The following is a 25,108-nucleotide window of genomic DNA, read 5'->3' as shown; positions in this document are numbered from 1 at the left end:
GAAAGCAAGCAGATCCCCGAGCAGCAAAACACAACCAAGCCGAGTGAGGAACACGACACCACTTCGAGATATTCACAGCTAAGAACATGCTCTTTGCTCGTATCCCTGAAGGTCTAAAATCATTTCTTTAATACGCTGCCGAGCCGGTTGCATTGTCTAATTAGCTATTAATGACATATCTGCCACTGAGGAAGGCTCGGCATGGCCAGATTTATGCAACACTACTGTATGATAACTCTCAAAGCTCAGGAGAACATGCTAATCCGCTGCATAATTCATCACTACTGCTTCAGTCAGCTGATCAGTATTCATGAGGTTTGGTATTAGTTTTTGGCAATTCAGTGCTGTTGAACTCCAGCTACATTCACAACTCTCATTTGTTTTTACAAGCAGCTTTTCATTTTCCTTCTTGGTCTTATTTGTATTATTAAAAAAGAGAGGTTAGAGGAGGATAATGCAGATATCGCGTGATGCTAAAGCCTCTGCTCTCGTCGCTGGTTGTGGTTGCTGCTGTACATCAGTGAAGCATCTTGTTGGAATCTGTCAAGCCTTTTGTTTCACAGCATAGAGATGCAAGTATGACAAAAATATATATATTTCTTGTCTATTTGCACTGATGTCCCTGGGGAAAGAGTCAAAGCAGTCAATGGTATCATATCACATTCTAACAATGGCATAAAACCCCAAACAATCAAGACAAAGTGTCACATACGTAGGCAGCAATGGTAAAAATCAGCATCTGCAGAGCAATAAAATACAGAACACACTTCACAGATCTAAGTACAAGCCTTTTTTTTCTCCAAGCAAACTATAAAATGCAAGCCTAATATGCAGTTCCATTTAGCGTCATCTGCCCGTATGATAATGTAAGTGTTTGTTTATTGAAATTGCTATAGCGCAATACCTTGTTCACATCTTTACGCATTGTCAGTTTAACATAAATTGGATGTCATTTGCAGCAGATAAGACACTTTGTCGTTCTATGCTGTTCCAAAAAAACAAATGGACACTTGGGACCGGAGTGTTCTAGTACTAGAAATTGTAAAATGATCACTGCTGTTAAACATAACTTGCACCCACCGTCTCTCCACAATAACTGACCTAACAGATAACAAACTTTCCCATTGATTGAGATAGAGATGAATTTAATTATTTAACAGTGTTATGTTGAAAGATACTGAGGGTGGTGTGCTCCTTTGTGCTAATATTAAGTAACTCTTTTTCCAAAGGAGCTGTAGGCGATCTTGTGTCTCTCACATCCTATTTGTTTCTGATGCTCTGGGGAGGAGGAAAGACGATGGCATGTAAAAATAAAAACAACGGACAAAGCTGTGAACAAGGCGTAATAACGATGTCTGATACCATCTGATAAAAAGAAGCAAGAAACTGCCTCGTCTGAGGGGGAGGTGTTGAGACACAGTGATGTTTCGAGAATGAGCTCTGGCCCATCCGCCTACTTCCTGTCAAAAAGCTGACACTTCCTCCCAGCGATGTTGTTGGACTCAGCTGCACTAATTATAGCGGCAAGTCCAAACGACGATGCAGTGTTCTGCCTCGACTGCAAAATTGTGCTTAGGAGTTTATGTCCCAGTAGTGTTAAGGCTTTTTAAATCTCAATACCAGACATTTTTACTAAGTACTGATGAGCTATAACGATGAAGTTTAACAAGATGAGTGATTACACGTAAGAGCGGTATTAAAGGTTTATATATTCACAAATAAGCACAGTCAATTTGAAAATAAGTAGAGAAATGGTAAAAAGAATTGGCCTGGTATTGGTGTTTTTTGCCCAACTCATACGATATGTTTTAAGTCAGAGAGGAAAGGTTCGCATAGCACCTAAATATGGTTGATCATTAGCAAGTCACTTTAATTTAAATGTTTATGAATGTATTTTCCAGTTCTAATTTTATGTAGCTTTATGCAGAAAGTAAAGAATTTAATCCTTAATTCACCCTTTCTCCCTCCTCTCAATATCATTACTGAAAAGGGTGTTTTTTCACCATGCAACCACACCGTATGCTCTGCGAACCTAAACTCCTAACAGAGGCTCCTTGTCTTTCCTCACATTGGGAGCCAGTAAGGATGAGGGGTTAGCATTAGTTGTAGCTGCAGTTAATGGAGCCACAGGGTAGCCATGGCGAGCAGAAGCGACGGCCCCAGGGTGAAGGCCAGCGAGGCGGCCAGGAGCCTGCCGTCGTTCACCAGCCTGAAGGAGATAACCTCCACCTTGAATCCGTCCTCGGTGGCCATGCAGCGGAACACGCCTTCCCTCAGGGGCGTGTCAACAGCTGGCCCCAGGACGCAGAAGTCCCCGGAGAAGAGGCAGGGATAGTTCTTGACACAGTTGTCTTTCTCCCAGCGGTAGGTTGCGTGAAAGGAGCGGACAGGGCAAGGGAGAAAGATGGAGGTGTTGGATTGCACCATCACTTCTCTAGGGGAAGTGCGACGCTGCTTCAGAGCTGTTGGGATAAAGAAACACTTTTTTTACACCGCCATGATCCCTTGAACGTGCAGTCTGCAACATTTTTTGATCATATTCACTGAAACCGACACTATGCTCCGATAGAACAGTATAAATCATCCTTAAAAAACTCAATCATTGAAAAAAATGCACCTCTACCTGTACCTAGAGCTTGTGTAAAAATCCACCGCACCAGTATCATCCTGTTCACTCAGCGCAGATCTGACTGTCCGGCACAGTTTGTGCACACGCCACTGATCCCCCCTTCCCCCTTCACATGTTCCAATATCACAGGCACACACCTTAAGCTAGGCTAAATGCCGTTAGCAGTTGCTATCTATCAGTAAGCTAACCAGCCTATCTCTGTTTATTGATGATAGAAGACACAGGCGCGTTTACAGGAATCTGGTGCACGCCACTGACGAGCGCTCGATGGTAGAGGGGTAGGGGCAGAGTTGTAAACATTCGAAATTTGACTGAGTCAACTCAATCTGCCAGACTTGCTGACTGCAGCTTTAATATTCCAATTGTTGATTGTACTTTGACCTCAAGTAGTATTGTTTTTTTGGTGCAGTATGATAAAGCATATTTTTTGACACTTTCTAGAGTTTTGTATGATTCCTTCACTCCAAGATATCAGTTCGAGATTAAGACATATTGCCTGTCATTGTCTTTTACATATTTGTTTTTTGGGGAAATAAATAGAAATTGCGTCTGTGTCCACAGGCAGGACACCTGGCATCAGTGACACAACTGGAAATACATGCAAAGTTAAAATCAGATCCCTTTAGGAGATAGCCGTCTTGACAGAGGGGAGTAACTGTCATGATTAGTTGAGGTTATAACTGGGTTTTGAGCTTGAAAGAGGGCATGCCATGATTTCAAAAAAAAGAAAAAAAAAAGGTCCTGCAGGTTTTTGACTCTGCACAATTATATGATAATCATCTCTTTACTGTAGCTGCTCAGAAAGGTTCCTATTTAGGTTTAATTAAGATCCACAGAGAGAGTGGGAGAGAGCAGATAAGGGCTCACCAGCAGCTTCCCCGCAAACCGAAGAGTTTGAATGGTCCAGATTCTGAATCAGTGTCCTGTTGAAAACATAATAAAGGGGACACATTAGCGGCATTAAATAGTTTCACAAATGGCTTATGAGCCTCCACATCAACCTACATGCAGAGACAAATCATTCAACAATGTGAGGGGGGCGGGGGCCGTAGCAGTCAAAGGCTTATTACAGCACATGATTTATTTTCATATACTCTCTTAAAATTGGAAATGCACAGTCCATTATAGCCAAATCAATTTATCAACCTAGTGAAACAGTGTTATTTGTGGATCGTCTTGTTTGTCTTTAAATCAGGTTCATCACCTCATGGTTAATGACTGTCAGTCAGAATATATGTAAGGTGTTTTTTCTCCAGAGCAGAGAGTGCTGATAAATCCCTAATGAGAGTCCTCTCTTGTGCAAAAACAGACAATAGCTCTGCAGCAGTGACATCATATTTAATCCTACCCAGTGGTGACGTTGTATCCAGGCGGGATGGGGATGCACTTCCTCCTGGCTCTGTCCCAGCCGCAGTACGGATCCCGAGAAAGGATGCACTCCCTGCAAGTGTCACCATAGCGACTGCAGTCAGCCAGAGGCAGTCGCTGGACCTCCATCGCTGTACCAACATAAAGGTGTCCCTAAGGAGGAAAAGATGTAATAAACTCTGTCAACAGTATTACTGGAATACATCAGCCAGTGTTTTGACATTAGTCAGAACTGCTAACATGACAACTTTTAGGAAAAAATAGTTATAAGCTGTCACTTTCTTCCCAAATTGGACTTCTTTTTAGGGTGCAGAGTCTCTGAAACAGCTTTAAAACCAACGTGGAACAGTAAAACCCTCAACCTAAACACAAAATGAGGAATTCCCATACATGCAACATGATTGGAAGATATTTAATATATTATAAAGGCTAGTGTAACCCCAAATGGAAAAAAAATGTAAATGTAAAACAGAAAAGTAATTGTCATGAGAAAGGTTATTTTACTCAGCAAAAGAAATCAAGTCAAATATTTATCAGAATCTTTCTTTTTCCAATCCTTATTGTAAATTGCCCTGAATGAAAATACACATTTAGCTTAATTTAAATTGATGCAGAGTAGATAATGGTGGTGCTGAAGCGACCATCTGACTATTTTACCCTTAATGAAAGTAATAAATTCTGAATAAATGCAACAAAATTATAAATCACATTTCATTCATTTATTTATGTAAAGCAGGAATGGACGTGAAATGACCTCCTACCACGCAGCAGTCCATTTTTCCTCCTACCTTTTGGGAGTCCATGGCCATGTTTAGAACGGGGCCGCCATTGTGAAACAGAGAGTACTGAGATATGATGAAGACTCCCTCGCTGGTGTGAAGGACTTTAAGAACTTTGCCTTGATCTGTAGAAACAAAGAAGGAGAAGACATTGTAAATGCAGCGAAGGGGAATGATCACATGTCTACAAAACTCAACTTCAAGTTCACATACTTCAAGTTGCAGTCCATATTGTGCTGTCCGAATTGTTTTTTAAATACATGGATTTGACTTGGACAGCTTCCACTCTAAAGGTAGGCTGGAGGGCCAAAGGCAAAATGGCAAACGGGAGTTTTAGAGATGTTTTTGAACAGGCATTTCAGAGCTGCTCTGGAAAGAGAAATTGTGTAACTGTACTTGTTTAACCTCAAGCTTGAAAGGAGCCAAAACCAAACTACTGGCTACAGTAATACAATCGAGGAAGTCAGCGCAGATGTTAGGGTGAAGTGAGGAGATCGAGCTTTGTAGATCTCCTTGAATACATTCTGCAGTGAGAATCAAGCATTGTTTGGATTCTGTGTCATTTCAGATTAACTGCAGACCTTCAATGCCTAGTTTCTTTCCTGACTGAAATGAAGTGATGGAAGTAGTGATTTGTCATAAGCTAAGTTGAATCTTTTTTAACCACTGGCCATAATGTAAACCTAGTGTGTAGTCTGGATTATAAAGCAGGCAAAGCAGCCAACTAACCTTGGGCCCTGAACTCCAGGGGCCTTGAAAGTTCCAGTATTCAATTCTATATTATTTATAGGGTCAAATCCAAGCCCCCACCACAGTGACTTCCCAATATGGAAGTGTCAAAAACTGCAGTTCTCGGGGTGTCCACTAGGAGCAGTTTGCATAATAGAGCAGTTTCTCATTGACCCCCACGTTAAACAGGCCGTTTTCACAGCATAATTAAACCTGTTTAAGGCTTGGGACAAAAAAAAACATTCTAGTCTGTATGTTTAGGTCATATTTCCATGACAACACTGGGGGGTGATTTTTTTTTGTACCAGGCTAGTTTTTATTTTATTGGAGGTTAATGTTTATGAATAATTAGGCGTAGCCTCTTAAGTGACAGCTAACCGCTGGCCCTCACTTCTCCTCCGAGGTATCCATCAACCAGATGAACGTATCTCCTTCCCGCTAACGTCACATACATGCCCTTTTTTGGTAAGAGAAAATAAGGCGGAGTCAAAGTCTGACAAGATGGAGTCTCCCGTAGGCGAAGACAATTGGATCAAATTGAGAGAACAGACCCTGACGGAGAGGCTACGTCCATTTTTTATACAGGCTATGGTCAAATCATAGAAGTTATCACAGGACACTTTAAATATAGACCAGGTCTTGACCACACTCTATATGTGATGATGATGATATGCACAGTAAAGCACAATATCAGCTGACATGATGTAAGCCTTAAGGTGGGTCCTGCTTGATTGGGACCCTGTGTACAAATCTAGCCTCAAGACCCTCATTATCACAGTTTCATGCTTACATGTTGCTAATATCTAAATTGATTCATCTTTAATTGAATAACCACCCAGTAGCCCTCCGGCGAGGCAATATTCCAGGAAAACTACAAAGTGTGGACAGGTGACACTGGGAGGGTCATCAGTTGATTTAGCTCACAGTCCCAGGGATATAAAAGCTGCCCATGTGTTCAATCTAACATCCATCCTGCATCTCTTGCATGAACTCCCTCCTCGTCACATTCCCTGGGCCAGTAACATCTACAAACTGGTCAGAATTTCTTACCAACTCTCGCATTGTGTGGTTCCTACATCAGCTTTATTCAGAAATATATTCATTTTCTGTGGCTGACCTAGAAGAGACACCTGCTTTACAAAGGTGTGCGATAAGGAAGGGCTTTAAGGCTCCACTGCTGACATACAGAGGGTGAATAATTACTAATAGGGGCACAAATCAATACACTGTGACAGCAGCCCATGAGCATACACATTTTATTTGTATTTCTTACTTTCATTATGAATCATGTCATGTATTACATTTTCCACAAGTCTCGAGAGTTCAGTAACACTGACGTTATTATTTTATGTAGCCTAAACTTTCAAATCTGAATTTATGGTGCGATTAAAAAAAAGGCTCTTGGAAGCAGCTGTGAGCTTCTGACAACTTCCCTACATTACCAGCATGACTGACAAAATGGGCATCCTGAATTGCCAAGACATACGGAGCCCTGGGCCGAGCCTTAAACACCAACCTCCAACCAAGCAGTCATCAACACAGCCAGAAAGGCATCGTCTCAGTACACGACCAAATATCTCTCCTTCTGTTCCTGTACAATGTGTTTCCATGCCATGTTCGCAGCAAATCCTATGTAAGGTAATTCATAGAACTTAATATACAAGTTGACGCACCGCAGCATTGACTGGAAGTCAAAATACACTAAAGCAGAAGTGCAATACATGACTGATTTTAGCCAACAAAAGGTGACGGTTAGGGCTAGGCATGAAAAACACTTGGTCAAGGTAAGAAAAAAAGCTCTTGATTGGTTTACGACGGACAGGAATTGAACCCTGCTCCCATGGCTTAAAGTTTGACTTGCCAGCCATCCACATCAACCTGCCTCCCTATACTACGTCACATGCTTTCACTGTGGGGAATACACACAATAAATACATGTGTGGCAGTGGGGTGTGGTTAAGGTGTCGACTGCTGGAGGAGAGGGAGGAGTGGCTCAGCCGGTGATCAGACAGCTGGACAGAATCAGGTAATCAGTCAGCTATATAAGCATGTTTGTAACCTGGTTCTGGGCTTCTTGCAGTAGGCTGGGTCCTGTGAGAGGACCAGAGCGGCGACGACCCAGAGAGAGGCAGCAGACGCCTGACCACAGCCGTCAGAGGGACGGCTGCTCGTTCGTGTAGTTTTGTTTTACGTTGAGTCACGTTTGGGGGGAGCCTGGAATAAACGGTTAACCGCCGACAACGCTGTCTCTCCCTCATTTCCCGTCTGTCCTGTGAGCAGTGAGGCTCACAACATGGAATACACACGAATATCTGCGCATCAATATTAGTTTTTATATGCACGATATCTATGAAAACCCCCCTTGTCCTGTATTATGATGTTAAATAACGGACAGAAAAGCGTATTTGCTGAACATTATCAGACGTCACAGTGAAGTTGACCTTCGGGATAGAAAGTGTCACCACTTCATTATTTTATCCTATTTAGACATTTGTGTAAAATGTGGTCAAAATTAGCATTAGGAATTCTTGAGCTATGGGCAAAACTTTGTGAGGTCACAGTAACCTTGACGTTTGACTTCATCACTTCATCCTTGAGTCCAAGTGGACAGAAAATCCCTCCAGGCATTTCTGGGTGGAACTAGGTTGTCGCTTTGATCAAGTCTATTGTAGCTGAAACAATAGCATCACTTCTTAATCTGCTTTAGGAACTTGTAATTGTGTTTAAAGGATAGGGAAATAGTTTTCTGTGCTCCACAAATCGGCATAAGGCACCACGTCTGTGTGAATATTCGCTCCAGCTATTATTTGGTCCAAAAGCAGTCTGCCTCATGATGAATTGGCATTCATGTGGTCTGAATAACCCCCCCCAGTAGAGTCACAGGCCTCCTGGAATTAGGTATGTCTTTATTCAACAATTCACTGTTGGTCAATAGTGCTGCGTGCAGCTTGATTTAAGAAATGGAGGCGTTGCTATTGTAGCTATAAGCCATCGCTCCATTTGTGCAGTAGGCTATAACACTACCACACAGCTGAATGCAGATGACTCTTGCAGATTACTTTAAATTCTCATGCTCTGTTCAATATTTCTTTATTGCCTTGTAGCTTTTTGGTGCAGAGTGTGGGGACATGTCATTGAACTGAAAGCCAATGAGCATGTTCTTTTACTCCTACTATTTGCATTCTCTCACACATCGCCTGCTTCCTTTCCAAATAATGACTTGACAGAATTAAAGGATCCCTGCAGAGAGATGTTCTAATTTGTATTTTTTTTATTCTTTTCTCACGTCTTAGATTTTTTTCCTTCCCCACTGTGAAAATGTGGTTACAGTGACACCTTTTTATCTTACATCTTCATTTCCTGAATACCCCCCCCCCCCCCCCCCCCCATGAGCCACTTGCACATTTGTAATGAGGCAGCGCAGCTTCTTGCCGTCACTTAGACTTCTTTTGTCCTGTAACTGTCTTTTCTCTTTTTTTATAAACTTCAAACCTTCTTTTTCCTTTCTTGTAGTCAAAGATAACATTCCCCATTTCATCCAGTTTATTCTCATGTGGTTGTTTAATCCTGTCTGCAGCTATTTTCAGCTCTTTTATCAAAACTGTGTGTCAGTACAAAGATAGCAGAGACACATTCTGAGGGGGGGAAGGGTGATGATGCTTAAGTCATGCGGCATCTGCTGAGATCATTTTTTTCTGGTTTTATTTATCCAGGGAGAGTTTGCTGAGCGCGCATATTATCTTACAGTGAACACCTCCAGCTGGTCTATCCAAAGTTGCCTTCTTTAGTTAACAAGTTCTTCTTTCTTTTTAAACGCAACATCTATACATTAAAGTCACTCTCTTCAAACGCTCATATTTTTCCTTCATGCTTCTAAGTTTGACGCTCCTTCGATCTCGAATGTCACGCCGTGTGAAAAGAAAATAGCTTCTGATCTCGAACATAAAAGTCAACTTGAAACAAGTGAATGGCTCTGACATTTCCTCCATCCCTGAGGGGATCTTTCTGCTGTATGACTGAAAAAGTCCAAGCAGATTGGCTTCTTCTGGTGTTAAATCTGTCAGTGAGTTACTGAAGGCAAACAAATCTTTCACTACTGCCTGTTCTTTCGTTCTATTTCTATGACTAACTGAGAGCCAGAGGAAATCTGAAGCAAAGGTCTACAACATGTCATACCTCCTTTGCTGCTCTTTAGCTCTCAGTCAGACGTCTTCTAGCTGTTAAACTTCAGTGGACAGCCGCAGATTTTGCAATGTGTCCAGCACTGTTGGTTCCTGCTGGCACTTCACCCATGGATGGATTTCACCCATTTAGCTTCACCTCATCTCTGTCAGCCCAAACGTTTCTTTCTTCAACCACAAGTCAAAAACCACAGACCTCAGACATATTGGACATATTCTTCATTTGCATTCTGAGCATTTAACAACTGCTTTGTTTTCCTTTCCATTATGTTATTGATTGTCCATTTATTACTTATTTTCGCGAAAGCAGGCTCAAAAAATATATGCATTGCGGTTGGCTATAGGCTGTCATCTTTGCAGTGTCTTTATTGCAACTTTTAGCAGCAGACCCGGGGTGAATTGAATAGTCTGTAGTGACAGATTTCAAAGCAGATCGTTTGACTATTCAGATGGTTTACTTAGCATTTTTGTTTTAATCCTACGTCCATGGCTCTGTCCCAGAAAGGAGGTTGATGGTGGACAAATCTGAAGTGAACATTTTACATTTAGTGTGTCTTTATGTGCAGTAGAAAAGTGGAATGTTAGGGCAAAGACTTTGGGTTGGTAGATTGAAATAAACCACATCCTGCATTAGCTTCTGTAACCTTAACCTTAACCGTACCCTAACTTGAGTTTATTTGACATAACTGCAAATATTTCCAAGTTTTTGATGATGTGCAGTTATTGTAGTAAAACTATTTTCAAAATGTAGGCTTTGTGCATATACAAACAAAATGTTCCAACATCAGTGTTCTCTCTGATACCGTTATTCAGTATCTCTATGAAAATAAATAGGTTTGCCTTGGATTAGTCTAAAGTGCCTTTGGACCAAGTCTTGAGAATCAGACTCAACTCCTGAGTGTTGTCTAAAGAAATCAGGTCACGTAAACAAATAACTTTACTTCAGTTTGACTTCAAATGAACTAAACCACTGCACTATGTATGAAACTGCCTGCAGTGAATATTGTCATGTTTTCAAGCTGACATATATTGAAGTATTGAAGTAGCTGATTATTATATGCATAAATTCCTAAGAATTATTTGCTGCCTGGAGATCAAAAGAAAGAGAATTTTTTTGTCGAATCCTGCAGCGTTCTGTCAGCCTGCATCATATAGGCATGTCCCCTGAGACTAGTTAGAAAGGGTTTAAAACACACAGTATACAGTTAGCCATTGAGCTAATTAGCACTCTACATGGCATCACCCTGTCAGTTTGTATTAGGTCAACATTTTAAAAGGAATTCCTTTTAACCTCACCATTTTCATCATCACTTTGCCAGATGATTGTGACTGGAATAAAAAAGATGTTTGGGGAAATTGGATGAGTAATGTTCTCTTCTTTTATATCAGCCACCATCAAGGTGCCCTTGAGCATGGCACCCACAGTTTAGTCACTCTATGAGCTTAAGTGTTTTATTGCTGAATAATCTTTGCTGCAGGATACAAATGTATGGAAAAACATCCACAAAAACAGGGAACATGTGCAGATAATGTGTGATTCCTTTCTTTCATTTTGAACTAATGTCTGGCAAATAATGACGAAAATGGCGGCCATTAAGTGAACATTGTTAGAAGTTAGCGTTTCTCTGTTTCCTTCTTTCTTTACTTTCTGGGCTGGTTTTCATTTGGGAGATGGTTGCGGGTGTGGTTATGCGGTGTGTGATAAACACATCAACAAGTTCTGAGTACAGTAGATGTGGGGCACAGCGTGGATTGCTAGCTGCACGGAGACGCTAGCTTTTAAAGACGCTACTCAGACCACACTTCATCTTCACACCATTCCAGCTCATGAAGACCCGCACTGTTGGTTTTGGGGGATCCATCCACCATCAACAGTTGCTCACTGCTCACAAAAGCAGACAACAGTGCTGGCAGTGCAGTTGGCGAACTTAAAAAAAATTCTCTGTTGACTTTCGGTTTCACACAGGATGCAAACTCTGGCCTATTGGGTGCGGAGAGTTTGAGTTTTATGCATGTGTCACATACTGACCATTACAGGATTTGGGGCTGCTCTGCTTTGCATTCTCACCAACAACCAACACCAGAGTTTGGAAGCAGACATCCACACAGCTTTTAAGGCCAATATCAGAGTGGTTGTTTGGTCTGAGTTCTAACGACATTCTCACTAGACCGAAGAACCGGACCAAACAGGAAAAATGCATCGGAGTTCATGTAAAGCACACTAAATGCATTAGATGTGAATTCAGGCTCTAACTGGTGTTGAACAGAGGGAGCCTCGCTGAGGGTGATCTCATTGCCTTCAAAGATATTTATTGTTTGAACAGTTTATATTTGTCCTCCAGGCTACCACTCTAATAACTTGCACAAAGATTTATGGAGCGGTTTGTGTCTCCGTGCTCGTCTCTGTGAAAGAAATTTAGTGGAATTTCCATCACCGGGGAACAGTGTCCTCGGGCTACCAAAAATGCATCTGCTTCGATTTCACTGTCACTGGTCCAGAGGTGGACCCTGGCTCGCCACTTCTTCTCTTCTGATCAGTTTAAACTGCTCTAATGCAACCATCCATCAGGAATGGCTGTCTGCAGTCTGTCTAATAGAGATTGGACTATTTTGAGGAGGGAGCTTCGCTCCATCATTTGTAGAGATACACGGGTATGTTTAGAATTAATTATGCAGATTGATGAGCTCCACTTGTTCCTGTGAATATTAATTGCTGGTGTCCTGACGTGAAGGTGATGCAATATTCAACAGGAGGAAACAGGAATGTGATCAAACAGGAATGCAAAAAAGCTCCAAGACAGAGTCCAAGACCTGCACATTTCTTTTCCAATATCAAAAATCTGAATTTTTGTTTTTAGAACTCCAATGCAGCGACGTTGCCCCTGCAAAATAGAACACAACTTTCCTTTGTGTCTTTGCAATTTGACCTTTGTTACCACTTACATTGTACCCTGGATTTCAAACAACCTCAACCTGACTGACTACCAACACCTGTCTGTATGATCATTTATGTACAATAAATCCATGAACAGCACCAATCGTCCTGTTTCATCTGCATTTTGGTCCGTTGGGCAGATCTCCAGTGCAGCCTGTTCCTTTTGGCCTCAGATAGCAGTACGTCTCAGACCGCTCCAGTTTCTTTTTAGGCCACCACCGTGGCGGTTCATAGCTCTCTATTTTCGCCTTCCTATTACTGACACAGTTAATAAAGACCACAGTGAGAAGCGATCCTGTCTTTTTTAACACTATGTTGTTTTGTGCGTGCTATTATTAGAACCAACCCAGAAGTGCCTGATTAATGACAAGCACATATCCACTGCAGGAGCGAGAAATCGTTCTCAGCGAGATGACACTTGCTCATCTTTGGGTGAACTTCAGCGTGGTGTACATGCACACATAAGCATATGACTTGTGATGGTTGCCATAGTAATCTCCCTGAGGCCCAAGGAGATTTTTGGAGTAACTGCTATGGGCAACAGCAGTGCCTAAGCATTGCTGCTTTGATCAAACAGAAACAATTCTGCAACAACCATGAATGTACAGAATGGATTTTGACCTTGTGTCACACATTTTCCACATTTTTTAAAATTTTCACTGCTTCAATTAACAATTCAAGAGCATCTTTCATCTGAACATTTTATTTAATTAATTAAGCATAAATGAATCACCTTTGATGTTTCTTTAGGATCATGGTTTTATCCTGCTTGCCCACAGTGTTCTGCTGCTGAACAGAGAGAACCTTGGGTTGGATGACTAATTTTCCCTGGTATATAAGAACAAATGCTGTTTTGCTTTTTAATCAGTTGCAAAGAACATGATTTCCCCCCTCCCTATTCACTCTTATTGCCAGGATAACCAACCAACAATAACAAAGTGGGTGCAGGGATGTGAGTCAGAAAATGTACAAAAAAAATTGCCTCCGATTAAAGCATTGTTATTACAACTTTAGTCCTATTTCCAGCAGCAGGCAGCTGTTTCCAGCAAATAGCGCTCTGATACACCAACTGTACATTACCTGCTCAGCACCAAACAGCCGAATGATAAACTTAGCGACTTGCTGAGGATGAAAATGAATCATCCGGGAGCTAAACACACATATTTTTTGTTTGAGGACTGATTTTTTGAGGGATAGACCATAACAGAGCTAAAATTAAAAAAACAGGCCACCCAATGTGATGACGATGTCGCTCAGTGCTTCCTGTGTGTTATGTGTTATTAGGCTATTGTTTGCCTAAAAGATGATTAATGCAGCTTTAACTAGACTATACCAAGCTGTTCTCATACCAACTCATCACATATGGACGCTTCGCCAGGACCCCCTTGTGTCACACAACACATTAAGTAGCCCTGCGCATCAAACTGTGATGCTCCATTAAAAACAGGCATTAGCAAATTCAAACAAAATGATGCCGTAAGGTTTAAACATAGACTGTATAAAAAATGGACATAGCCTCTCCATCTGGGTCGATTTTCTCAACTTGATCCAATCATACTACCCTCCGGGAGTCGCCATATTGTTGGACTCCATCTAGCTGATACTGGATTAGCCACATTAGCTCCACCATCCGGGAGCTAGGCTAACAGCACATGCTGCTAGATAAACGGGAGTGGGAGTCAATGTTGAGATTATTTTCCAGGTCCGGTAGGGGATTATTTTTTTCTGACATCCCACTCCGTGTCGCTAGCAGAAATTACGCAGACTCCGCATTTCTGTATTTAACACCTTGGCAATGAGAACATGCCTACACCTGACCTTATTGCAGAACTAGAGGTAGTATTCAGGTTCAGAAGGTTGATTTACGGTTGTGTCAAGGGGTTATGTATTGTAACTATAGCCTACGCATGTAGCCACCATGCACTGTAGCTGACTTGAACCGCTTAGAAATTAAACTACCTATCAGCAGCATAGGACAAATATACAAGCACACATACCTGTTCCAAGGTACAGGACGCTGTAGTGCTCATCGTTGACCGCCAGGACAATGTCTGCCACGGCGTGTGTGATTTGGTCATCTGTGGGCAGGTCGAGTGGAGCCACACCGACAGGCCGGATCACATCCTCAATTTCTGGGTGGTATCTGATCACCCCAAGGTTTTTGATATCATTGTGACCTCCTGCTGTCGAGTTTTTACGGACACACTGTGAGGAGAAATGACGTAATCGATTCAGACCAGGCTGGGCTCTTAAATAAACAAAATGCCCTTGGACAAAGGGTTTGAAATTGCTTCTCGTTTATCAACTCGTGCCTTTCAAAAATAGCACTTCAATCTTTTCACCCCTGGAATAAAGGCTGACTCATGCAATTGCACATTTTTATCTCATTTTTAAAAAATTATTCATCAGATTAGTGTGATGAAAAATAAAAAGGAACAAATCTTGCAGGTTTTTCTTACCATCCCAGGGCGACTGCCAATGAATGGACTGCTGTAGCCCTTCAGTTTGGATGTGGAGAAAGCCTGGTCAATATCTTCAATGGAGTAGGCGCAGATCACTGTTCTGCCCCTGAACAAAGACAGAATGAAGTGTAATTACACCCACGATAAAAGCCTGGTGAGTGGCTATGAGGGGGGCATGCAAGGACACAGCTAGAATCACAGCCGCCCAAGGGCCCTAAAACAGTAAATATCTATAATCCCTGTTCTAGAGCAGTGGGCCCCTTGGAGCAAATCAATGCCTACTCGCCATCCATTGTCACCAGCTGAAAAGGTCTAACATTAAGGGACCAATTAAAGAGCGTCTGTATGAGACCCACTGTGCTTCGACTGTGGTGCTGAGAGACGACGTTATATAAAGGGCGACAAAGTCAGTGTGGGGTGGATGGATGGGTCAAACAAACACAGGACTTTCACCCTGGAGACTGCTGTTCATGTCCAGTGAGAAGCCAAAAGTCAATGTTAACTTACTTAAATCGCTAACAGATAACCTTTCTCTTTTGTTGCTTTACCTCCAAGTGAAATGATCTCTGGTAAGCAGCAAAGTGGTGTAATTTTATATATCTCGGGATTTTATTGTGAATGGTAAGAACGTATGTAGTGAAGCTGTAATGTACTGCTGCTGCTGTAAATGTGGTAGGCAAAACTATTTGCCGTCTTGGTCCAGACCATGATTCAGACTGTGGCTGACTGAGATGCTATGACTAAGGCTCTGTGTTATTATTTTATTGCCTTCATAAGTACAGACACACCTCAGGCACTTTCCTCTTCCTTTGTGCGGTAAAGTGAGCTTTCATTTTCCAAGGATTTCATAACCCATGGCAGACCGAATTGCATATTGAAAGTAAGGCTTATGGAACCACTCTTTACGCTGGTGGTGTCATTTTTCTATAGCCTTTACATTGTACAATCAACATTCACTTCAAAATGATGAGTTGAAACCGCTTACAACTCAAGAAAATAGCTTACAGGAGCTGCCGTCAGGTAGCGTGAATGGAGGACGGTGGAACAATCAGGGTAATTGCGGACACTATAACGTACCCAGCAAAAGACAAAGAGCCCCGCGGATTGAGGAAGAGGGAGAGAGATAAACAAACTTTCTTTCAACTAAGCGAGACGATTAAGTAACAAAACCTGCCTTCTTACTTACACAAACAAGTTTTGTTTTTTGCCTTTATCAAAGCACTGAGATTGGAGTTTGTGGTTCAAATTACATCTGTTTCTTGCTTTGGATAGAAGCCAGGCTGCTGTGTGCCCAAATGTTTCCTGTGTTGTAAGTAAGCTCTGAGGAAAACAGAAAGCAATCCCTATCTGTTTGTCTTTTGCAACTACGAGTAGTTGCTAATAAAGGTCCTGAGGTCCATTTCACGAAGCAGGTTCAACAAACTCTGAGTCTAACCCTGAAATCTGAGTTGATCTACTCTGAGATAGGAAACTATGAGTTTTCAGTTCCAGAACAGCAGATTTGCGTTAGTTTTATCAACTCGGAGTAGTTTGACCTGGAGTTAAGCGCGTACACCAAAAGTATAAAAAGACAGCATCAATGGAGCCCTGATTTGACGAGTCACCATAGCAACGTGGAAGAGGAGGGGTACGCTACCACTGGAATTGGAAACATTAATGCGTTCATACGGTGAGTTTGAGCAGGTTTTTCGCCGAAAGTGCAACACCGGTCCCGACCAGGTTAGGTTCAGAGAGCATGTTACCATGGTAACTGCCCGAGAGGTTAAGTTACCTCTCTTTGTGAAACAGGCTAGAGTTACCCCTCTCTCTCTGGTTTGAGTTACCTCCCTTTGTGAAACGGAAAACTCAGAGTTTCCCTCATTTCAGGGTTAACAGACTCAGAGTTTTCACTAAACCTGCTTTGTGAAACGGACCCCTGGCCAAGTATCCGTACTTGACAATTTGGGAGTGAGAATGTGTTGGTATTTCAGTTTGAAAACTTGACTTGTATTTTGTAATTAAAAATGTGCAAATAGTACATTTGACAAGACAACATATCATCACTATTTCCTTTGGCAATCAATTGGAGATATATATAATATATTTTTTAGACATCATCATCATTGTCTGCGACATCTTGCAGACAACGGCACCACAATATGTTCTGTAGTTGTACTATCAGATGTATGACAACCAATATCTCTGGAAACTGATTTGCAAACTTTGTGAACAATTATGTGGCAGATTATACAGTAATAGCCACAGACCTGAAGAAAACTGATTTTATAGTCAAATAAAATGGAAACTGACACTGTCAAGACACTTTTTCTAAATCTGATATTATGAGAAACATGAGTGTGTGGGTGTGTATGTTATGTTTTGGCGCATGTCAGTAGGTGCTGCTGGTATGCAGTGTGTGAATGTGTATATGTGTGTGTACTGCTGTGTGGGTGGATGAGTGTGAAACTGCTGTTGTTGTCCATGTCCCTGGGAGACTGTAGTTAGATTACAAACATGCCTTTTTTAACCCTACTCACGATCTTTTCCTAACCCTAGCCAAGTGGTTTTGCTGCCTAAACTTAACCACGTAGTTTTGTTTGTATTCACAAGGATAACATGTTTTCCATGTTTAAAAAAGCTAATGCAGTGGAGTGTCATGCATTGGTCGCACAGGGCTACCTGGTGCTTTGACAACTGAGCCTAAGGGGTCCTAAAAAACAACTGTAGTTAGTTATGATGAGGACAGGTTGGCATAGCCATGACCCATAATTAGCTTGTTTTGGATAACCAAACAAAATCCGATAAAAGCCTGTAGAGTATTCATAAATCATCTGAGCCCTCATACACTCGTGAATGTAAACTCGTAAATAGACAAAGTCGTAAGTAGTAAATTGTAGTATAGTATATTCTACTAGTAAATTGGCTCAAGCAGAAACATCGCTGACAAGGCTATCCCTTTTATCTTTGTTTTTTTAATCTCCGTTTCGAGCTGAATCAAGCAATGAGCATGTTGACTGTTACCTATTGTTACTCATAACACCTGCTTCACAGAGACATTTATGAGCGTCTTCGGAGAAATAGAATTCCAGCTTCACGCGACATAAAGCTTTCTTGTGTTTTTTTCCTGAAATAGATTAAAACCATAAAATTTCCAGTGTAACTTGCATGCAGCCAATTCAACCGTGGAGGTAGTCAAGGCGTTCATATATTCCAGCTTACCATGCGTTGGAAAATAGGCCGTACAGGACTCCGGCCCTCTTGTCCTGTGCTGTCAGCACCACAGCCTGCTTCATGTTGTTGTATTGCTGCTGAGTGTTTCCTGACCCGCACATCACTCGGGCCTTCATGAAGGTGGTCCATGAGTCAGGCAGCAGGGCTTTGATGCCCCCTTCATCCACCTGGAAATAACATGAAAGGACCGTGACAACAAAGTCAGAATGGGGCGGCCAGGCTGTCATATTGACTTCGAATTTTACGTTCCGTCCCCCGCCAGGATGAGATGCTAACCCCTTCCCCAGGAGTCCCTAACCCTCCCTCATAGCAATACATGTTGCCTGTTTCATGTCTGAGCGTTCAGTACACAGATTGATCCAAGATGTGTATGAAATCGACCTTCCTAAAGCTGAAGCTAGTTCTGTTAAGAGAGCAAAGAAGACTTAGCCTCGCGAGACCATCCTGATCTTGTGAGCACCAATGTATTTTTTATTTTTTTTTAAGATTAGTTTTTTGGCAGTTTTCAAGCCTTTTATTAGATAGGACGGACTGGAAAAGGTGAGAGGGGGGACACGTGCAGTAAAGGGCCGCAGAGTCGAACCCAAGGTCACTGCCTCAAGAACCTTCATCCTCTTTATATGGGGCGACAGCTCTAACCACTGTTCCACCGGCCGCCCTGACCTCCAATGTATTTTACTCGCAGATCAGTCTGGTAACGTGTGGTGGTGAAAGTTTGCCAAGCAACCAAATCAATGAGCGTTGGTTTTGAGGCAGATTTAAGTGTGACGAAACGAGAAGCGACTCTTCAGTGTAGACGAGATGAGCGCAGCTATCGAGCACGCTTTTTTCCTCTTGGATCCTTCTGTTGGAATATGGACCGGGCACCTGAAATTGTGCCTTTTATCAGTAAATTCTCGTTACACAAACAGCAAATATCTTTAACCCACATGTTGTTTACTTTCTGAGCTTTGGATCGACACTGTTAGTACATAATACGCTTCGTTGATCTCGTTGGTTAATTTGGTCCGTATGTTGGTGATAGACAGATGGTTTATCCAATCAGCAACCAGTATTTTCACCCCTTCCCAAAGGATCTCCACACGAGAGTTCCCAAATGGATTTGCTAAGTAAATAAGAATCAATCCATCTGGAAGAGCCAGGTCAGAGAAGCTTATGTTAAGAAGTGTACAACAAAACATTGGAATATTCCTTTATTAGCAGATGAAGAAACTCCATAAAAAGACTCGTTTCAATTTAGAGTGGGAGGCATGAATCACACAGGGCAGCAGGTTTTTCACATGTGACGGCTTATTGGGAAACACCTGCTCTGATGTCATTGATTGGAAAGTGTTAAGACGTGCAGCATGCTCTGAAGTTTCTACCCGGAGCAATGCACCAGCAGTTCTTTTCTACATCCTCGGATTTTAGATTATGTGCCCATTTATTAGTCTGGAAAATGTTTAGAAAATGTAGCCTGTATAAATTAAACTCAGTATTACTATATAACATGTTGTTTCTTGGGAGTATGATTTTCCGTCAACACTTCACACTTTTCCCAATAATACATGGATTTCTATGGAAAACCCATTTTCTCGTGATAATTCAAGAACTGTATATCATAGAGAACTGCTGATGTCTCTGTTTGCCAGGTAGACACCAACCACGTGTCTCTACGAGCTTCCGATCCTGAGATACGCCCACTTACGACCACAAAAAAGAGGTATCTCCGGACTGGAAGGGGATGGGGCCTAACAGAGCACATCATGCCTGACTTCATATTCAAACATTTAAGTTTCAAGTCTCTATCACCTTCCTATCAATAGTTATTCACTTGAAAGAGGATTGCAAGGGGGTACAACTCGCTTATTCATCCTATCACCTTCCTATCAATAGTTAATCACTTAGAAGAGGATTGTGGGGGGTACAGGTTAGCCTAACCCATGTTGCATCCTCACTCAGCACATTTTTGATTTGTTTTTATATGAAACATTCAATCCTTTTAGTTAATTTTATTTGCAATTCACTCAAGATCAGTGGTTTTCTTTCAAAACACAGTATCGGATAAAATCTCTAGGCCTGTAAAAATGATTCAAATCAAACCGTCAATCCATAGTTTTATTGCCTGCTCACAGCTCTGTAAAGATGAGAGATGTGATGAGTTACTGCAAGGTTGGGATGCATAAAAGTGATTTTTCTTACTGTGCAGATTCGGCCAATGCGGGCCCTGTAAGGCTCCTCATCCACTCTCGCTGTCTTGTTGAACTCACTGAAGAAGAAGTAGATCTCCTCCTTGTATTTTAGTGAAGACGGGATGATGGCTGCGCCAGCGAACTGCGGATCTGGTGATGAGATTGTCCATTTAGATGTCATCACTTCATTTACGTTTTCTTATGGGTTAAGCAATAACCTCTCTGAGTGCCTGTTTCATCATTATATCACCTTTTTATGCTAATATTAAACTGAATGTATGCATGACACTATGAGAACCAGTAGAGTGTAAATGGCTGCTCCCAGTGGATATGTTTCTGTGACCCAAACCACAAACACAGTGACAGCGAATACACCTGTTATTTATCCCATGGGAATAATAATGGATGATTTATAGAGAGTACCACCCACCATCTCCATTTTCATTAGTCTAAACTTGTATGGTTTGAGTATGACGACCGTCCTCCTACTCACTCAGCAGCCAAACGTTCTCTGTCTTCAGGAGTTTCTGGGAGCCAAACGTACGGCGGATCGAGCCGGCGTGACCTGCCACCGACGACATAGCAGAATACAGACTCCCATCTGAGACAGCAAGGGAAGAAAACGGAGAGAAAAGAGGATGAACAGTGGGTAAAAAAAGAAAAAGGTCCAAGGTTCAGAGGAATAGAGGGGGGAGGGGGAGGAGAGCTCAGAGTGACACAGGAGGGGATTGACTGAAGCTGGAGGAGAGGAGAAGCAGAAGCCAGAAAGAGAACATTAAACACAGCGAGGGAGCGAAGACAGGAGAAAAGGAGACCCAGTATTAGAATTGAATAGAATTAAAAAACACAGGAGGAGAGAAAGAAAAGGAGTGCAAGAGCAAAGAAGACATCAAGGCAGAATCACTGACGGCACTGATGAGCAGCCACAAATCACCATATTCTTAAAAACCCCCCTTAGAGCTCGGTCTCCATAGCAATGCGGAGGGGAAGCAATTGAGATCGTAGCAGTTACATCTTAATTAGGACCGATTGTTATTAGAATGCTGCTCAACTCGAGCTAAAGGGTCGGCTCGTTGCTTCAACAATCGATCCATTTGGAGAAGAAGAGCGTCCCACAGCGCAGACTAACCTCTCACTAATTTCTGAGTGTCTCTACAAATAATCCATCTGAATTAGATGACTGAACAAACAGAGAATTCGTCCGTCCCTCATCATGTGCTTACCACTCGAAGGTCGTCTTCATTTGAAACAGCTCTATTTGGTTAAAGTGGAGCCGCACTGCTCGATATCACACAATTAGGAGTTTCATTCCCCATGGAGAGGTGCAAGAGACTAAAGTACTCTGCGGTGACCTTGCGGAATTGATGAATTACACCTTTAACGATTGCTTTTTATTCAGTCCAATTGAGCTGAATTTGCAGAACATAATATTTGATTAACAGTGTGTGTTTTCACAGAAATACAGGGGGTATGTAGGCTACTATCACTTCTTCATGTGATACACCCTTTCTTGCCGTCGCTGTGTGGCAAAACTGAGGCTGCTTTGTATGGGGAGAGCTTTGAGAGGAAAATAACGAAACTCGCTGCCACTGGCAACGACAATGATTGATGCAATGTACCAGAGAGTCAGTAGTCTGAGGATGTTGAAATGTGGCCAGATATTGAGTTTCCTGAGATATATACTATGTATGCACCACAGCTGGGAAGTAATGGAAGTAAAGTAAACATGCAGGGCATATACTGTGTAGACATACATGCGGTTAGTCCCATTTCTAAAGGATTTGTCAGCATGATCTAGCCTGACATTGTTGGACCAAATTACAACCAATTGCAATGAGCAGGTTTTTACCAAACCCCCACCACAGCGACGTCCTGGCTGATCCAGTACAGTGCCAAAAACTGCAGTTCTCCGAGTGTCCACTAGGAGTTGTTTTCACAATAGAGGCTGTGAATGTTCTCATCTGCCCAGGTCATCGTTATCCCAAAAGCAATTTCAGTCAAAAGCAACTGGACTTGGTTATTTGTCTAGGAAAAGAACCGTCACTCTAATGACGCTGGGTGGCACTTGGAGCACAAAGGGTTCTATTGACTTCATTGGCCTTGTGAGAGGTTAAATACTTGGATCTCCACACCAGTTAGTTGGTCCAGTCCCAGCCTGGTCAATTGCGTACATGAACTGATGAAGCCTCTTGGATGAGAGGTGAAACGTCTTCCTAGTCAAATAACCAAGTCCAGTTGCTTTTGACTGAAATTGCTTTGGGGATTTTTCACAATAGAGCAGTTTCTCATTCCCCGATGTAACAGGCCATTTTCACAGCATAATTAAACCTATTTTAAGGCCTCGTACAAAAAAAACAACCATTCTAATCGGTATGTTTAGGTCATATCTCCATGACAAACACTGGGGGGTAAATGTTTTTGTACCAGGCTAGTTTGGGGGCCCTTCCTTCTCCTCAGAGGTATACGTCAGCCAGATGGACGTATCTCCCTACCCCCAAAATCCCATCAATGCCCTTTTTTAGGACATGGACAACATGGAGACCCCCAGAGGTGAGTACAATTGGATCAAGTTGAGAGAACAGACCTCGACGGAGAGGCTGCGTCCATTTTTAATACAGTCTATGGTATTTACACAGCTCTATCATCCTTCTTTTCTCTTTATGCCTCCAGGAGTCTGTAAAACGTGTGTCTGCGTTCTTCCTGAATTTGTTTGTGCAGTCAGTTGTACAACAGCTCCACTTCAGCAATGTTTTACATGATTTTTTTTTCCATGTGAATGCACAACGGCAGATGGCTGAGTCTTGTGTGTTTGGCACTCAGGGTGGTGCGATGCACTGGTGATGTTACACTTGACGAATTACATATATGATCTGCTGAGGCACAGGAAAAAACTCCTTACAAGTATCTGACCATCCTGGGGCCATACTGACCCTGTGTTTTTGCTTTTACTAGTATTTCTTGTCATTCTATTGTTGTCTAAAATCAAAGAGTGCTGTAATGTACATACTGCAAAGACTTTGAATTAAATGAATGTGTTTGCAGTAAAGCTTTAAACTTGTGCGGTTTGTCCAGTTCTCTTGAAAATAACTTTGGGAATTTCCTCAATACAGATGAATAAAGTTATTCTTTTCCTTTATGCAGCTAAATACTGTAGGCAGAGCAAGGCTCTGAAACTGGTAGATATTGACCTTGATTTAACTGTGTAAATTGCATCACTCACTCAATAGCCTTCACTTAAGTGAGAGTGCTTTTATTGTAATATTGATTCAAAAGATTCTTAAACATATGAAAGCTTTTTAACTCAGCCATGCATTTCCTGAGTTGAATTCTTTGTGATGTATCAAATGAGAACACAAATACAAGCACTCCAACATGTACTCTTAACACAGGAGAAATAAACCTATTGAATGATGTCTCATATAGCAGAAACTGTCCAATTATCATGGAGCATTATTTTCAGTAACACATGAGATATAATTTAAGTTAAATTGCGTATATTACAGCCAAGTACTACGTTATTTATGAATATCTAACGGATCAATCTTGTCTGGTACTTCTGATGAAACCATCTTCTCATTTGCATGCTATGAAAAGAGTGATAATGAGAGACAGATCACTCCTGGGAGTCCGGGGACTCACAAGTGTCTCTCTGCTGTTCCCGACTCAAATGAGCAAAGTTAATAAAAAGAGTTGGCGGCGGCTTTGTTCCAAATTAAGTTATTTGAAAAAGTGACACCTTTGGAAAAAAACAATGGCGACATCCTCAAAATGGAAATGTTACTTATGAATATTGATGACTTTGACTCTTTATTAGGGCCATGGTCATGCCAGCATTTGCAAAATATTGCACCAAATTCTAATACTTTAGAATAATCACAATCAGAGGCTTCCGTTGTGGCAACTGAGCTCAACTTTGGTTAATTTAAATATGTTAACTGGCACTTTCCAAAAGGAGAAGTAGCTATTTGTTTGTCTAATGCATACTTTTAGGTGACAATATGGATTTCTATGGCTTCTGTGGCCAGTTGGGATCAACAACTCCACCAAACTAAACTAAAAGATCCATGGTTTAAAATTGCCTTCCGTAACAGACCAATACAAGTGTTATCTGATGTAACGCCCATATCTGTAGGACCTCGTTTGTCGGTGCCTCTAAAAACCATCCCAAATCACTGTTACTAAAGTGATACATGTCTTTTTTGCTAAAAGGACCCTGTTCTGGTTGAGTTCCCTTATCCTGTGATACATGTATGACGAAGTTTATTGCCTGTTTGCATGCTACTGAGAGATCCTACAGTACATTATGAATGTGACTAATGTTACTGCCTTACCTTGTACGTCACCCAGCTAAACGCTGACTATGTGTTCAGTTTCCTGCAGGAAACTTGAGAATAAAACCAAGGAGAAAAGCCAAAACTTGTTTTTTGTCAAATTTTTGATGGCCGACTTTTCCCATCCTCGTAGCTCGCTTCCAACATTGTGGTACTTGAACCAGGACGGCTTCCATGCTACAGTAATTGCACAGTCACTTGCTTATGTGACCACAAACTCAATCAGTTCTAGGATCATTAGGGAACGGCCATCTGGTTCACATCATCCAATCAAATAGTCTTTAAACTACCAGTTCGAAACTTTTACATACCA

The 25,108-nt window shown here is 41.8% G+C and overlaps 1 protein-coding gene across 1 annotated transcript in view; it reads right to left on the bottom strand.

The window, feature by feature from the left end:
- Nucleotides 1-2,115: 2,115 nt before the first annotated feature.
- Nucleotides 2,116-25,108, bottom strand: part of LOC310950023 (semaphorin-7A) — a gene marked incomplete at its 3' end in the record, with an annotated part of 39,489 nt that continues 16,496 nt past the window's right edge. Inside the window, exons 6-14 of the mRNA XM_083917687.1 lie at nucleotides 20,958-21,065; nucleotides 20,475-20,614; nucleotides 18,282-18,460; nucleotides 15,081-15,189; nucleotides 14,619-14,826; nucleotides 4,786-4,901; nucleotides 3,978-4,150; nucleotides 3,497-3,552; nucleotides 2,116-2,462 (exon numbers count right to left, since the gene is read on the bottom strand). Of these exons, the coding sequence (XP_083773813.1) occupies nucleotides 2,116-2,462; nucleotides 3,497-3,552; nucleotides 3,978-4,150; nucleotides 4,786-4,901; nucleotides 14,619-14,826; nucleotides 15,081-15,189; nucleotides 18,282-18,460; nucleotides 20,475-20,614; nucleotides 20,958-21,065 (1,436 nt within the window). The remainder of the gene's footprint in view (nucleotides 2,463-3,496; nucleotides 3,553-3,977; nucleotides 4,151-4,785; nucleotides 4,902-14,618; nucleotides 14,827-15,080; nucleotides 15,190-18,281; nucleotides 18,461-20,474; nucleotides 20,615-20,957; nucleotides 21,066-25,108) is intronic.

The sequence above is a fragment of the Echiichthys vipera genome (genome assembly GCF_963691815.1).
Source record: "Echiichthys vipera genome assembly, chromosome: 8".
Taxonomy (NCBI): Eukaryota; Metazoa; Chordata; class Actinopteri; order Perciformes; family Trachinidae; genus Echiichthys; species Echiichthys vipera.
This window is presented reverse-complemented; position numbering and strand designations above follow the sequence as displayed.